The sequence below is a fragment of the Phocoena phocoena genome, chromosome 12, assembly GCF_963924675.1.
Source record: "Phocoena phocoena chromosome 12, mPhoPho1.1, whole genome shotgun sequence".
In the NCBI taxonomy this organism is placed as follows: Eukaryota; Metazoa; Chordata; class Mammalia; order Artiodactyla; family Phocoenidae; genus Phocoena; species Phocoena phocoena.
Genome location: NC_089230.1, coordinates 47,587,699 through 47,603,423, shown reverse-complemented (window position 1 = coordinate 47,603,423; position 15,725 = coordinate 47,587,699). Strand labels below are relative to the sequence as shown.

At 43.8% G+C, this 15,725-nt stretch overlaps 1 protein-coding gene across 3 annotated transcripts in view; it reads right to left on the bottom strand.

Moving 5' to 3' along the window:
• Positions 1 to 15,725, bottom strand: part of FYN (FYN proto-oncogene, Src family tyrosine kinase) — a 149,328-nt gene that overhangs the window by 34,803 nt on the left and 98,800 nt on the right. Inside the window, exons 4-8 of one of the 3 annotated variants that reach the window (XM_065888694.1) lie at positions 14,331 to 14,427; positions 7,580 to 7,678; positions 4,719 to 4,822; positions 3,589 to 3,738; positions 818 to 982 (exon numbers count right to left, since the gene is read on the bottom strand). In XM_065888694.1, the coding sequence (XP_065744766.1) occupies positions 818 to 982; positions 3,589 to 3,738; positions 4,719 to 4,822; positions 7,580 to 7,678; positions 14,331 to 14,427 (615 nt within the window). Of the gene's footprint in view, positions 1 to 282; positions 439 to 817; positions 983 to 3,588; positions 3,739 to 4,718; positions 4,823 to 7,579; positions 7,679 to 14,330; positions 14,428 to 15,725 lie in introns of all 3 variants that reach the window. The other 2 variants (XM_065888695.1, XM_065888696.1) reach the window with 2 other exon arrangements.

Below are 15,725 nucleotides of genomic sequence, written 5' to 3'. Positions count from 1 at the left end.
AAGTCCATGGTCTTCCCCTGCATTAGCCCAGCTATAGAATCTTACCTTCCCACATCTGAGGAAGAGGAAACACCAGAGTCTTATTGTACTGGTTTCCTGTTCTGTGCGTGCCTTAATTAACCACATGAAGTAGGATAGAAGGGTATAATCTGGATGGCCTGTGCCCGTCTAGCTATCCAGGTTAAGCGACTTGGTCCCAACGGCTGTATATGTTTTTGTTTAAAACTGTTCTTTTAACTGGCCTTGAGATGCAGCCAAAACAAAATGTGCCCTCTGCCTTACCAAGCCACACTTCAGCGAAACACCCCTGACCCAGCTTCTTCTCCAGAAACAAGGAATCACGTGCAACTTCCCAAGCATCTTTAGCCAATCCAGAAGTTTGTGGGGTACAACTCGATGCAATCACAGTTAAGTTAAAACACAAACCATCAGCTTTCTCTACAGGAAAGGGAATTGATAAAGAAAACACAGTCCTTATAATCCATAATCAGGCATGCACTAGGAAAGATGGGAGGTGACGTGCCCTTTAGGGTGACACTGAGTTCATTTCACAAACATTTGCAGTTGGAAATGAAGGCATTTGGTGCAGGCTAGAATATTCCTTGTAGCATTTACTGGTTTATGAATTGAGGCTCATATAGTAGTATCATCTGAGCCATTTTCCAATCTTGACCAGAATTCTGAAATCAAAATCAAAATTATTAGTAATTCACATTTTCTTCTTGGCCAAAAAGTCTTTATTTTCACCTTCCATCTTTGATGTTTGGGACTTCCCAAACAAGAAAGCTAGTAATAGAGTAATTGAGTCTCAGCATACCCATCCATACTTCCCCAAACTGCCCATTTCCCAGTCTCTTGATCAACTGCAGGGATTCTCGAGGGATTTCCCAGACATCTTTGGTTTTGACAGATAGATCGGTAAGCCTTGGCATCCCTTTGTGACAGGGAACTACTAGGCGGCAGCAGAGGCCTGCGGCTCTCTCTGATGGGGCAGGGACAGCAGCAGGAGGGGAAAAGAAAAGCAAACACGTGAAACAACACTTACAGGTGCACAAACCCAGCCAGCACACAGCGTTACTCAAAACAGTGCTATGTCAGCAGAGAACTATACACGTCTTGGAAGATTAGACACCACACGCTGAAACATGTTTGTTGGAGGTAGAATAGAGGACATTTTATATTTGGATGACTGCATACCCCCAGGTCTAATATAGTCTATATGTATATACAGATACAGACCGCTTTGGTTTCTGTGCTCACTGAATAAGAAAAATGTTTTCAGCCCAACGTGCTAATAACATGGCTTCCGGAACTCTGCAAATACCTCCGCTGATTTCAAAAGGCACATCTGGACCACAGAATGTCAGCACAACTGTCTTTTGCCCCTGTCTAATATCTAGGGTTTGGGGACTCTTTGCTATGAATATACTTAAAACTGTAACTTCAGTACAGGATTCTTGTACAGAACATTAGACTGTTATAAACTAGTAAGGCTGAAGATTATACCTGGCAAGGGACAAAAGAGGTCATATTTCTCTAGTGATTTCCTTGGCAGTTTGAACTGACTCTATTCTACCAGTCAGAAACTCTTGCTTTTTTGATTATTTTCCCTTAAAAAAAACTTTATAACAGTCTCTGATGTATAATTTAGGAGTCTGGTTTGAAAGGATAAAGAATGGAAACTAAAATCTGCAGAAACTCAAGGATGCGAGAGAACTCTATTTCCTATGAAAAAGAGGAAGGGAAAAAGTCGTTATCACTAATAGGTTATTTGGAAGATTTTTTCCCTTTTTGTCTCTCTCTCTTTAAAGAAAAAGCCTTTTAGAACCTAGCAGTGGTAAGGGAAAATTGTCTAAATGCCCAGTTAAACATCAGTCAGGTGAGAAAGGTGACAATGGATAAGGAATCAGGGCAGTAACAAAAGCTGCAGAGTGCCTGGCTTGAGGCGGACAGAGCCCCACCAGCCGTACCCCACCAGAGACCCCTCAAATCCAGGGAAATAAAGTGTAGTGTTGCGGCCTTTTCTCCAGGAACCAGCTGCAAGTGCCTTTTATTCCTTTCTTTTTTGATAGAATCAGGTTCTGAGACATTAAGGCAGGAAATTATTTATGTGTCAATATTTCAAAGGCGTTTTATTGTGTGAGGGAGAGAAAGAGGGAAGAGGAAAAGCCAATACAAAAACAAATCTGTCTCGAGATGGATTTTTTTTGAGATTAAAAAATGTCTATTGCTTTTCATATCCCTTCTCTCCTTCCAGCTTTATGATGTTATTAAGGTGCCCTTTCCAACACAATATTTTCAAATGATCCAAACCCTGGGGATCCAGCTGATGCTTGGCTGTAATGAAATATATTTAGGCATTTGAAAAATCCTTACAACATGCAGGTATTCTGAGTATACCACTTAAGCGCAGGGAGATATTCTGCTCCATTTCTCCCAAGTATTTCATTAGAATCCACATAGACAAAAGATACCCCCTGCCCTAATCAACAAGTACTTCAAGTGTTATTAATGTTTTCGTTTGTTCATTACTGCCCAGGATCAATCGATAGACATTTATTGCCATTTTCAAAAAAATGCATTTTTTGGTGCTAAAAAATTATACACACATAATTTTAAATGAATGAGCACAGAGCGATAGTTGAAGTCAAGCCATGTACTATTTCGGAGTCTCGTCATTGTCCTGAAGAATAATATAAAATGTATATATGGATCACACAAAAAACTATTGGGTTTAACGGGCCATAGATCTCTATCTGTACATGCATATCCCTATCTATTGGTGTGTACATATTGATATAGTGGGGTTGACTTGCTAATCTAGGAAAGAAAGCAATCGTTCTGACAACTGCACATAAAACCACCTTCTTTAATAAAATGTACAAATCACACACCTAAATACCTAATAATTGTATGTTTCTAGGAACAACAGACTAGTGGTGATGTCTGGGTGTTAGGACAGAGACTGATCTACTGTTTAAAAGTTTAATTTAACACAATAGCTGTAACAGATTTAGGAGCTGTGGATCATATACGTCTAAGTCTAGTTAGGAAACGGAAGTACTGGTGGGGAAGTAGAACATGATAAATAGATTGTGAAAGTCATCTAGTCATGACAATGAGATGCATGTGCAGCCATTCCCGCTACAGCGCTGAGCGTGAAGTAATGGTAGAAACACAGCACACCCTCTAGGAGGCCCCGTGTAAGTGTTCCCCCGGAGACCACACCCTCTTCCTTTCACAGCTCCTGAATTATATTCTGCAGGGGAACAGGAAGAGATAACTTCCAAGGATTTCAAGATGAAGACAAAAAAACAAACAGCTTTTAAAATTTAACCTATTGCTTTCTACTTGGGGAACTTGAATGGTATAATCTTTTGACAAACATTTGGAACTAATAATAACTATGGAGGAAAAAACAGTGATAGAACCTATTTGGCCAAGCCCCACCTCGAAGGGCTAGCAAAGAAAAGTATTTTCCTAGTGCTTTTGTATATATTTGTTGTACCTCTTTCCCCTTTCCCGCTCTGTGCCCACCCTTACCCTCCAGTATCCAAATGGTTAGCAGTCAGTTAGAATTCAGGTTACCTGAGTAATGTTGTACAAGCTGCTGAAGTGTTTCAAACTGGGCCCGGGTGGTAATATAGTATCCACCGTTGTCAAGTTTGCGAATTTTATAATGTTTGACGTGGTCTCCTTTCATATCATCCCAGTCACGAATAGAAAGTGAATAGGCACCTGGGAAATGTGCAAAGCATTAGCAGCTCCAATCATTTTGAGTACCAATTTGTTTTTTGGGTCTCATTTACTTGAGTATTCTGATTAATAATTATCAAGAGGAGACACACACACACACACACACACACACACACACACACACACACACTCTTCCACTCAGTAACATAGGAAGAAAACACCCTTTTCCTGCAAATGTCAGAAGATATTAGCCATAAAATGATTCTACCCTTGAGAATGAAAGCTCTCTGGATTTTTCCCTGTGATACTCTATTCAGTACACTTGTGCTGGTGAACATGGCATAGACCCAACTCCCCCCGGGCAAGATGAAGGGAAGCACAGATGTTCACGGCTGAGATCGCTGCCCTAGTCTCCGTTACCCACAGGGCATCACAGAGGCAGGGGTGGCGTGTACTGAAGAAATCTAAGGGCTGTTTCTCTAGAACTGAGCTTCCAATTCTTGCTTCAGAACACTTTTCACAGTAGCAGATAACTAGTGTCTGGTATATCAAGCTAGAAGGCCACTGCTTTTTCTTTGGCCCAGCTCCTCTATTGGGTTCTAATGAGTTGTTACGTAATGAGAAGGCCAGCAGATGGAGGAAAAGAAGTCCTCAGTTGTGGAAAAAACAAAAGAAATGCAAAAAACAACCTGTGTGATTGGTGCCTGAGGAACTAAGAGTTTCAGAAAATCCTAATTCTAAAGGACTTCTGAAGATTCTATGATCTTGCATGCGTGGAGGAGAGAAGCGGTCCCAGCCCCTGTTTCCGGGGGGAAGGTCTTGATTTTGAGCCTCTGTAGTCCTTTTGGAACTGTCTGCAGTTCTAGAGCCTGGAGGGGAAACTGAATATAGGACTCTGCTCACAAGACAGGGAGGATATGTGCCATTTAAACACCCTTGTACGTTAGACATAAGCCTTTCATCCCCTCTGACTAATCCACAGATTTGAATGACAAGCCAAGTTCTTCAACTCGTTATCTTACCTTTGGTGGTTTCACTCTCACGGATAAGAAAGGTACCTCTTGGGTTTCCAAAGGACAAAAGCTGTCGCTCAGCATCTTTTCGGCCAAGTTTTCCAAAGTACCACCTTTAAATGAGATCAAGGGAAGGAAATGTTTTATGATGTTCATTTGCAAAAATGCAACAGCATCAGCTCCTCTGCCCGTGAATCCTCCTCACGTCCGACTCCATCCCTAGCCTCACCCTGTGTCGTTCTCCCTAGCCTCATCTGATTCCCTTTTGATCTATTCCTGATTCCATCCCTAATCCATCTCCTTCACTCCTGAAAAACGATCAGATTTGAATTGCAGGTTATTTTTCTTCCCTCCAGAGATGACAGGAACTGGTGAGTTTGTGTTAAAAGTGCCACCCACATGCACAAAAAGAGAAACCCAAGACCTTGTTTTGAAATGGCAACTGCAGGAGACCCTTCCCACGCACCTCTACAACACCCTGGATTTCTGAGCATAATTACAACCCTCAGGAAATAACAAAACACAGTCTTAGTGTCTTTAAAGATCATTAATCAAGCATTGAAAAAATGTCAGTCAGAATGGACAAAGAACAAAGACACGGTATTTTCAGTAACTTCCTACCTACAGCAACTCTGAAGGAAAATGGTCAAGGCTACCCCTAATTTGAGATGACTGCTGTCCCTGGATGCCTGTTTCTCTTTTCTTCCTGTCCAGCAGGGGTGAGGACTTGGATGGATAAAAGGCATCTGCTGCATGGCAGGGCTGTGACCTGCCACACGTGAGCTCTAGCACAGCTGCAGGGCCAGGTTACTGCGTTCGGCCAACCAGCGTAAACACTTAAAAACACTCAGTGTCACAGACGTGTTCATACTCTCCCTGTAATGACACTCCCGTGCCACTTTAGGAGGCATCACATCACATCACCTGCCGACCTTCCTTATTCATCTTCACCTCCCCCTGCACCCTCCAGCCCTAAGCACTGCCTGGCACTTGGGTAACGTTTCTGCACCAGGTGCTGAGTGAGCAGCAGGTGCTCCAAGAGCCCTAGGGAGAACTTGGTAGCATTCCATCGGAATCTGTGCACAGGAACAATTTTTAGAATATTTGACTGTGAAAGGATCCAGTTTCTAAAACGAAATTTCAACTCATTATACTTGTGCATAGCTATTATGTGTTCACTATCAAATTCTTTTGTGAATGAAAGAGCTTCCCTGAAGATCAGAAAAGACACGCTGCATGCCAGCTCCTCAGTGACTTTTAAAGGCACAAGATTGCAACAATCTTAACCTAGTGCTAGGTGGTATAAAGGGAATTACACCAATTATTTGTGAGAAATGACTTTCTGGGTTTGTATCAATAACCCAATTAAAATGCAGTGTAAATAGGAACAGTGATGAAAAGAGAACCACTGGAACAGTGGAGTGTACTAAAACAATCGTATTTTAAGATAATGGTAATTAATTGCATATGTAAAACCAAAGGTATTATTTTTAAAATGCTATTTTATTCTTTAAAAACAAAGTACTTAAAAAACCCGACCATTATAAATGTAACTTAAATATACTGTGGGTAGGATCCCAGTTAAGTCAAAGTAATGCTGCATTTTGGTGGTACCTTTTATTCTGAAAGAACACAAAGATGTTTGCAAATCTGCCCTAAAAAAAAAGATTCAATACGGATTCCTTTATTCACTGATGATGAAACACACTCACTGAGGGAAAAAAGGAGCTCAGAACCACTGAGTATTTGAGAGTGGGAAACAAAACAGATCTTCTTAGAGGAAATACAGAGGAATTAAAGACGAGAGAGCAATCCCACTGGGGATCTGGCTGGGGTGTGGAGTCTAATCCTCCCTGCAGTGCTTAAACAAACCCAGGGCATATTAAATATCAGAGCCAAAGCTTGGGCTGCGTGGCTGACTTTTCTCAGCTACCTTTCTGGTAAGTCAGGCCTGCCCCACCGAGCAGGAGAGGCAGGTCCCCAAGGTGTCAGGGGGAAGGCCTGGGTCTCATGTTTGGGAGATCCTGTCCCACCTCTTTCCCCCTCGGTTCAGAGGTTAGGGCCGCTACAGGAACCATTCTGACAGTTCACTTTGGAAGTGCCCATGAATCCCCACAGGCCAGGAGGAGGAACCATGGCTGTACCTTCTAGAATTCCCTCAGCCTATCGACCACCTGCCGAAACTGCCATCAGTGAAATCCTTGGGCTGTTAGTCATGATCTACTATGAAAGAAACCACCCGAGACCTCACATCAAAGGAAAGGACCATTTGACATGCATCACCACAGGATTTCCCGAGTGGTAGGATACACTGCATGTGAGTTACTCCTACCTGCGGTGTGGACAGTATGTCTTTTCAGCACCCCCCTAACATTTCTGATTACATCGAGGAGAAAAAGCTCAAATTGATCTTTAACAATTACTTACACCCTCCCCTTTCTCTCTCTCTCTCCATCCCTCCCTTCTTCCCACCCCTCTCCTCTTTTCTTCAGCAGACTGCAGGCTTAAATCCTTGGGTTGGCAATAATACATGCTCTAGCTAGAATTTCATCACTTTCTTATGGTTACTTCTATCTATGGCAAGTAATATTGGGTTTTCATTTAAGGTACTAATATAACGTTTCTTCTCAAAATAAATGTTTTTTTAAAAGTGAGCAGGCTTTAAGAAAAATATTAAGTTAATAAGGGTACAAGTATTATCCAGATGTGGCAAAAACCATGGCATAGAGCCTGGGAGACAAGCACTGCCACATCCTCTCACCGCTTAATCGCTCTAGTGAACTACTTCTCCCACTTACACAATGTTAATGGCACTAATCAGGGCAACTAACTTTAAAAGCAAGTAGTTAACTGAAAACAACAAAACATACTCTTCTGCCTGGATGGAGTCAACTGGAGCCACATAATTGCTGGGAATGTAACCAGTCTCTCCAGTTGTCAAGGAGCGTGCTTCCCACCAATCTCCTTCCCTGCAGGGAAAAAAGAGAAAAGGAAGTGAATATGTCGACCATTTCAATGTTTTGCAGTCACAGACTCTGTGTTGTAAGAGCATAGGACTATCTCCTAGTCATTCTACTACTAGATTTCTCCAAACTCCGACACAGCCTTCTGTGAGGGTCAAATGGTTACAATCTGTGTCAGCGCAGAGAGGAAGCCAGCTTTGTCTCTCATCCCTTGCCTTATTTATAAATTCAGAATGTAGGACCCTGGCCATGAGGGGGCTCTGGTGGGGAGAGGGCGTTTTGCTTGTTAAGTGTCTCCAACTTACACAGAGGGGAAGGGAAGGGAAGGGAAGGGGAGGGAACTCCGCACCCCCCCCCCCCATTTAAGAAAAACATTGTAACAACAACAAAACTGTAATTATGTGAGGTGACCTATGTGTTAACTAACCTTCTTGTAGTAAACATTTCACAATATACGTTTCAATCCATCACATTGTACACCTTAAACTTATACAATGTCATATTTCCAATTATATATCCATAAAGCTGGAAAAAAAAAAAAAAGCATGCACTGCTAATCTGGCTAACAGTCTCTATTTCATCCCCTGTCCCGAGGCGACCAACATCCTGGTATCTCTGGAGAGATGCAAGCCGCTGGCTTTAGCATTACTTTGTCAGCCATTGAATGATTCAAAAGAAAGAAGGAAAGAAAAACAAGGGAGGGAGGGAGGCAGAGAGAGACAGAAAGACGGACAGCAGACAGACATTATAGTTGCATATCACCTGAGAAAGGAAGCCTGTTAGGAGGCCCGTTAAGAGATGAATACCTGCCTTGTTTGCTCTCAAGAAAATGGGTAGAAGAATAAAGCGTACAGTAGGTTACGCCTTGCTCAGACACTTTCTCCCTGAGGTTATTTCATCAAGTATTGACAGCACTGCTCTGAGTCTGAAGGGAAGGAGAGGAAGGGTGGGTGTAGCTGTGTGCGTGCAAGTGCAGACAGAGAACAAAAACTCGCTAAGGGGATGAGAGTCTCAGTCCCACCACTTTGTGTAGCCCAGCGTTCCAGCAACAGCATGGGCTCATCTGTGGGGCTCTCAGCGCTGCAGGCAGAAGGATGTGAAAGGGGGGTGAGAATACCACTCTCAGCTTGCAACAGATGAGTAGATTAAACGGTTAGAGTTCATTTGCTCAGACTCGCATAGCTGCATGTGACAGAGAGCAGGGGAGGAGTGCGTGCCTCTTCCCATCAGCAACGGTTAGCATGTATGTAGGGCTGTAGCTCTGACGCCGACAGTGCTGCAGAGCCCTCCACCGGCCTGCAGTCAGGAGTGCAAGGGGGAAGGGAGGGTGCGCTGCCCCTGAGTAGATGGAGACCTCCTAGACTTCTGATCACCAGAAACCCAGCACCTTCTCTCCTTCCTTTTTTGGTCCTTGAAGGCAACGAGAGAAATCCCAAGCTGTTTTGTTGTTGTGTTTTTTTTTTTTAAATCACTTTTTTGCTGGGCTGTGTGTCAAAGCCCTCAGACAGGGAAGAGAAATGTTGGCTTTTGGCCCTGGTCAAGATCCTCCCCAGACTAATGCAATTAGGTAGAGGATAACCAGCCTCCATATTAAATGCAAGCCTTACTCCAATGACCCATCCTCTAAAGACTGACTCTGAGAGAGGTGACGATGAGCAATGACTCCATATAGGATTTAATGCAGCGACAGACAAATGCGGACGAGCCCACATGTGCTACAGGTGCAGTTGCGGGAAAGCGTCAGGTGGCACGAGTAGCACAGGATAGCTCACAAGGAGACAGGGTGCTGGCAAAGGCTTTAAAACACTTATGTTTCAGTTGGTTTTTCAGTCTTTCTTTTGTTACCCTATTAAATTTAAATCAATCAAAAGAGGGAGATGATTTTCCCCAGAAAGTCTTTTATTAATAACCTTAAATTTAGTTTATGTCCAGATTTTTATTATGAAATAATTTATACGTACCAAAGACCGTATGTACAGATGAACACCTGTGAACCCACCCCCCAACTTAAGAACTAGATCCATCCAGCTGTGTGGAATCTACCCTGTGTTGCTCCCCTATCTTGACCCCCTGCCTTTTAGGTTCAAATCATGAAATTAAAAATGCTAACATTTAAACAGTTTGTATTGGGTTCATTTCTACATCCTCCAAAAGAAATACATGCAGTTATAAGTATATTATCTAAGAACATATGTGGAAGTTTGCTTTTTTCTTTGAACACTGCATGCATTTAAGGAAATCGCTTTCGAGCCATTATCTTCATTTTAATGTGGTGACATTTTTACTGCTCTGAAATTCCACTAGATGGAGACATTTCATCATAAAAAATAACCATACTGATCACTTCCAGCCTTTCTTTTCTTTTCTTTTCTCTCTCTCTCTCTCCCTCCCTCTCTCCCTCTCTCTCTCTCTCTCTCTCTCTCCCCCTCCCTCCGTCCCTCCCTCCCTCCTCCCTCTCTCTCTCTCTCTCTCTCTCTCTCTCTCTCTCACTCACACACACACACCCCTGGGAAATTTTTTTTACTGCAAGATAACCTTCACTGAGTTAGTTCTAATTGATTTAAATTAAAAAAAAAAGTCACCTATCAATTTTGGGGTACATGGAAATGTTGTCTGGGGCAGGAAGCCAATGCACTTTGTTGCAGGTTGTGACAGCTCAGTCTTATTCAGGTGACGTGGTATTAATCAAGTTATTTCCATTTCAAATCCAGCATTAACTATCTCATTTTGGTCTTGCCACCTAAATAGTTCAGCACAGATTAGAATCCAACTATCAGACTGTTCGAAAGTCCTGTATCAGGAATTCATGATTTTCTCTTAAGTGACTCCATTAATCTCACAAGGGTTTTCAGTTACTCATGAGAAACTGAGAAAGATAAAATCCTTTTCTCTTTTTTGAGGCCATCCAGGGTCACTTTCTCCATCAAAGGAGCTATGGGGTGACAAGGACACAATGTATTATGTAGTAAAACTCACATGTTGTGTCCAGACAGGCTGGTACAGACTCGAGACATCAAAAAAGCCTTTTAAGCAAATGAATAAATCATTTGTTTAATACACTAGGAGCCCAATTCACCTACAAATAAATAATATACTCTTACAATTTATTCACCTTGATTTAGGAAAATAGGATCTTTACTGTGCTACTTTTTCTTTCTTTACTTGAGTTACTAGGAGTAATTAGTATTATTAAAGCTGCATTCCTTGAAACAGTTCTTACAGTCCAGTTATTTCATTAATTCAGAGTTGGTGGGGTTTTTCTTCAACTGCTATCTTGCTCTGATTCAAATATATGATTTAAGCCCTGCCTCTGGTTTAGGAGAGCGTTTAAGTTTCCGTAACTGCTTCCCCTGTGGTTCTAATGTAAACACTTAGTAAAAGACCCTCTTCCCAATCCCCAGAGTTGCTCAGAGATGGCCTGTGGTCTCAGGAGCTGGGAGTCTGGAGCCCTGATGGAGCCAGGAAGTGACATTTGCAAACAGAAGTCAGCCTTGATCTATGGAGCTGTGGAGCATTATTATAAATGCTGGATTCTTTCCGAATTTGGTCACTGCCCATCTTACTCTCATAGGGCATATCCATAACAATTTTGTCAAATGTTTAGATGGGCTCTAAACCAGATTTCTTCTTATCACAATGAAAAGAACTTTAAAGGAGTCACTACCCTAGGCAGTGAGCACCACTCCATGCTGTGTAAAATGTCTACTACATTTTAGAGTTGCTGTTTCTAAGTGGTACATCGCTAGTCATGAAATGTGAAAACAGGGAATAAAACAGATGAATTCACATATTCAAAATGGGTCAAGTTTAATAATGTCCAAATTCCCTACACTGAGCCCCTACACCAGGTCCATGAAGGACCTCCCATCCCCACGGTGGGAAGCAGTGCCGATGGCTCCGGGCATGGGCACACGTGCATTATCACGTGGTTTATGCTGCACTGTGAAACACAAAAGCCAGCCCTGTGGCCTCCAGTTTCTGCCTCTTGACAGGGAAAGGAGCAGGCGGACCCACACTAGGAGGTGTGGCAGCTGCCCCAGGGAGAACACAGCCCTGTCCCTCTCTCTTTCAAGGGATGAGAGCCAGGGGCTGGGAGAGGCACGGGCAGGGGCAAGGAGACACATGCCGTCTGGTTCCTTACGATTGCTTTGTTTTTCCTTCATGATTTTCTCTTCCCTGTTATTACCCTTGACTTCAGCATATTGTGTTTGTTACGAAAACCTTATTTCCATGCCATAACCTTGAAAAAGGGCATTTAAATGGCACGTAGGATGAGAAATTCCACTGGCAAGAAGGAATAACATTAAAGGGATAAAAAGCCTTTGTAATATTGTCTTCTAAGAGAACAGGGTCAGAGGTTCAAAAGCCTTCTGTAAACATTAATGGCCATGCATGTAAATCATGAAACACAGATTGAGGCAGGTCGGGTCTTCCTCGAATGTTTCTCCAAAACTCCAATCGGAAGCCACTCTAGATCCTGTCCAGACTAACAAAGGAAGAAGTCACAAATTTGGTTTGGGCAAGGACCGGCTTTCCAAGTGCCCTGCAACCCAACACGTAAATCCATGGGCAGTGTGGAGAAAACCTAAGAAAAGCCATGTATGGTACCTCCTGCTATTCCTTAATTCTTACCTTTTAGAAGTTACAAGTTGATTGAAAAGTTCTAACCAACCTTGGCATTTAGGAAATACTGCACAAAATTGGGAGGGGAAGGAGGGTGTATTTCAGAATTCAAAGTTAGTAGACTCTGACAAGAGGCATTCATCTGAGCATCAAATTAACAATAAGGAATCATAAATCAGAAGATATCAAAGCCAAATACCCCCTCCCCCATTTCCCTTCAAACCTTCATGTAACTCCAACAGTTCAGTCCCCTCTGATGTGGGCCTTTCCAACACTGAACCTGACACGTCACTCGGGATGCCATCCCTGCATCTCACTCTTGGCTTTGCCACCTGCTAGCTCTGTGCACCCAGGGAGCTCCCTAACCTGAGCCTCTGGCTCCTCCTATGTCAGAAGATGACTATGAGACACACCTCAGACAGTTGCTGTGGAGAGCAAATGAGAACCTTTGCAGCTTAGCACATGGCTGGCACATAAGGAGCCTTCAATAAATGGCAGCTCTTTACTGTGCTTAAAAAAATTCCTTTGGCTACAGGAGGAGGGCTCATGGGGGGCAGGTAATGTTCTTTTTGATCTGGGTACGTGTTGCACAGGCATGTTTGGTTTGTGTAAATTCCGCAAATGGTACACTTTAAAAAAACTGTGGTAAAATATGTATAACATAAACGTACCACTTTAACTGTTAAGTTAAGCGGCCTTACTGTGCGAGCACCACCCTGCACACTTTTGATCCGTGCACTTGACCATATGCATTTAAATAAAAAGTTAAAAAAATCCCACCCACCCTCCTGTTCATGATGACAATAATACATTTTAAAATAACCCTGTAACTACGGACATGTGCCTTCTGATGTCTGGAAGAGTCACTGTCCTATTACGGGAGGAATTCCATTCTTGCCCTTGAAAGGTGGTCCTGAGAGCTGGGGGCACCCTAGGGAAGGGCTGGGTTTTACAAGGAGGCAGTTTTCAGGGCCTGAGGCAGTTCCCTGTTCCAAGGACCACTCCTCTTTCCTGGGATGGGTGGGGTGAGCAGGGCTGCCTCTCACCTGCCCTTGGAAAAGCTGAAGGGCCAGACTTTGGGCCCTTCCACCACCATGAAATCCAGTTTGCTCAGAGAGCAGAGGGCAGAGTAACCCGACCTAGCAGCACTGGAGAACTTCCTGGTGGGCCCTCAGCCTCCAAGTGGCATTCTTTCCCAGCCACTGGGGGGCGCTCACGAGGGAAACTTGAGGTGTTGGGGAGAGGGCCTGACTTGCACACATGGGACACCACCATTTTCTTTGGTGCCTGGATTTTTCTGGAGGGCCCCCATCTGTGCACACTGCCTTAACCTAACAGACATAATATTTAAAAACTATAGGGAAATCTGACCCATATTTACTCTCCCTAAAGGAAGTATTAAATGGAGGATTTGAAAAATGAGTGATTCTCACCCTTGACATTTCCCCATTGCCTGCTTAACTGCTGCTTCTACTGGCCACATGGAAAAGGCATGCTTGTAGGCATTCTCGAGTGGGCAAAATCACTTCTCCTTCCATCTCACAAAGATTTCAGTCACGTGCAAATTTTCATTATGGAAAATGGCTTCCACAGCCTTCACCAATGGGAATATTTAGCAGTTTTGAAAATGGAACTTGTTGCCAGCCTTACGTGAGGCTAGGGCAACATGTGAAATTTGAAGAAAATCTCCGGGCAAAGAGGGGCTAATGTGGACAGGCCAGCCTCCTGCCAATCATCTGAAACTAGATTTGTAGAGGGCGAGGCTGGTGCTTTTACAACCTTTAAACCAAAACCAAAACCATCGACTCTGCTTCTATGATATCTTCCAAAAAGCTCCCTGGACATACAGCGCCATAAAATACCGCACTGGTTCATCAACTCTTCTTTCCTCAAGTTAAGTGGCTGAGAATTAATGAATTGATTAGCAAGTGTTCTCTTAGCATTTCAGAGATCTGAAAAGGTGCAGACTGCTAACACAAGAATTGCTGCCCAGTCTGAAAGGCGTGCATGCTTCCCCCTCCCTCTCCAAACTTACGAGCTGTTCAATATTTGAAATTTTTCTCCTTTGTGAAAACTCAGGTCATCTTCCGTCCGTGCTTCATAATCGTAAAGGGCCACAAACAGGGTCACTCCTGACAAAAACAAAATCAAAATGGGAGAGATTATTACACCAGGGGAAATTAATTCCAAGAAATTTAAGTCTTCACTAAAACCTCATTCTCAAAATTTACATCTAATCAGTACTGATAACATGATACAGTGTTGTAATTGTGTGAAACTAGAGTCACAAGCTGAATTTATGCCTTGGTCTTTGTAGGGGAAGCATTATTTGATCCAACTAAAACCCAGAGTTGAAGGACTTCTCTCTGTACACTTGGAATGAGTCCTTGGGAAGAGATGGATATTGATATCACGGCCACAACCAAGGGGCAGCAGCAACATTATACTTCAGATTTGCAGGGCTCTGCAGCAATTACAGACGCTCTTTACCCCACACGTCCTCCTCCGTGCAGGAGCCCACATCAGGTCTGGGTAAAATGGACTACGCTTTCCCTCGGCATAACAGGACACGGAATGTAACAGGAAACTCCTTCTGCAGCTCGGGCACTGAGAAGACCCTCTCCGTACATGTTCACCCCATCAGAGGATGCCTTGCCCTTGGCACCTGCCAAGGCCATCAGGACTCCCTCTCTCTGGCTCTCCTTCCACCGTGGACTCACCCCTCCCCGCACGACTTGTCCTCACTCTTCCTCACCTGGCTGACGCGCCACAGAGGCCATTCCTGCCTTGCGGCGGTTTACCATCAACACTGAAGAACGTCCAGTGTTGCATTTGGCCTAGAACTCTGCCTACTGTGTGGAGGAAGTCCTAAGCCAACCCTCAGGGATTTTCACCTCCTGGTATTCGGGCCCTTGCGCAACCCCCTCCCTTTGAGTGTGGCTGAACCCAGTGACTTGCTTCTAACCAGCAGAACATGGCAAAGGTGATGGGATGTCCCGTGAATGATTACGCTTCAACTTCAAAAGACGGTGACTTCTGTCTTCCGAGCAGACTGTCTGGATTGCCACTTTGGCTTGATCACTCTGATGAAGCAACCTGCCATGCTGGCGAGGCCCACGCGATAAAGAACTGAGGGTGGCCCCTGGCCAACGGCCAACGAGGAGCTGGGTCCTGCCAACACGCCGTGAACTTGGCAGCAGCAGACCCTTCTCGGATGGACGGTGAGAGGACCACAGCCCAGCCAACACACCTTGACTGCAGCCTGTGAGAGACTCTGAAATAGAGGCCCCGGCTGGGTTGTTGCTAGATTTCTGACCCACAGAAACTGTGGGATAGTAAACGTGCCTCCTTTTAAAGCTGCGAAGTTTTGTGATAATTTGTTATGCAGCAACTGATAACAAATACATCCCGTTTCTCTGCTCTCTGGATT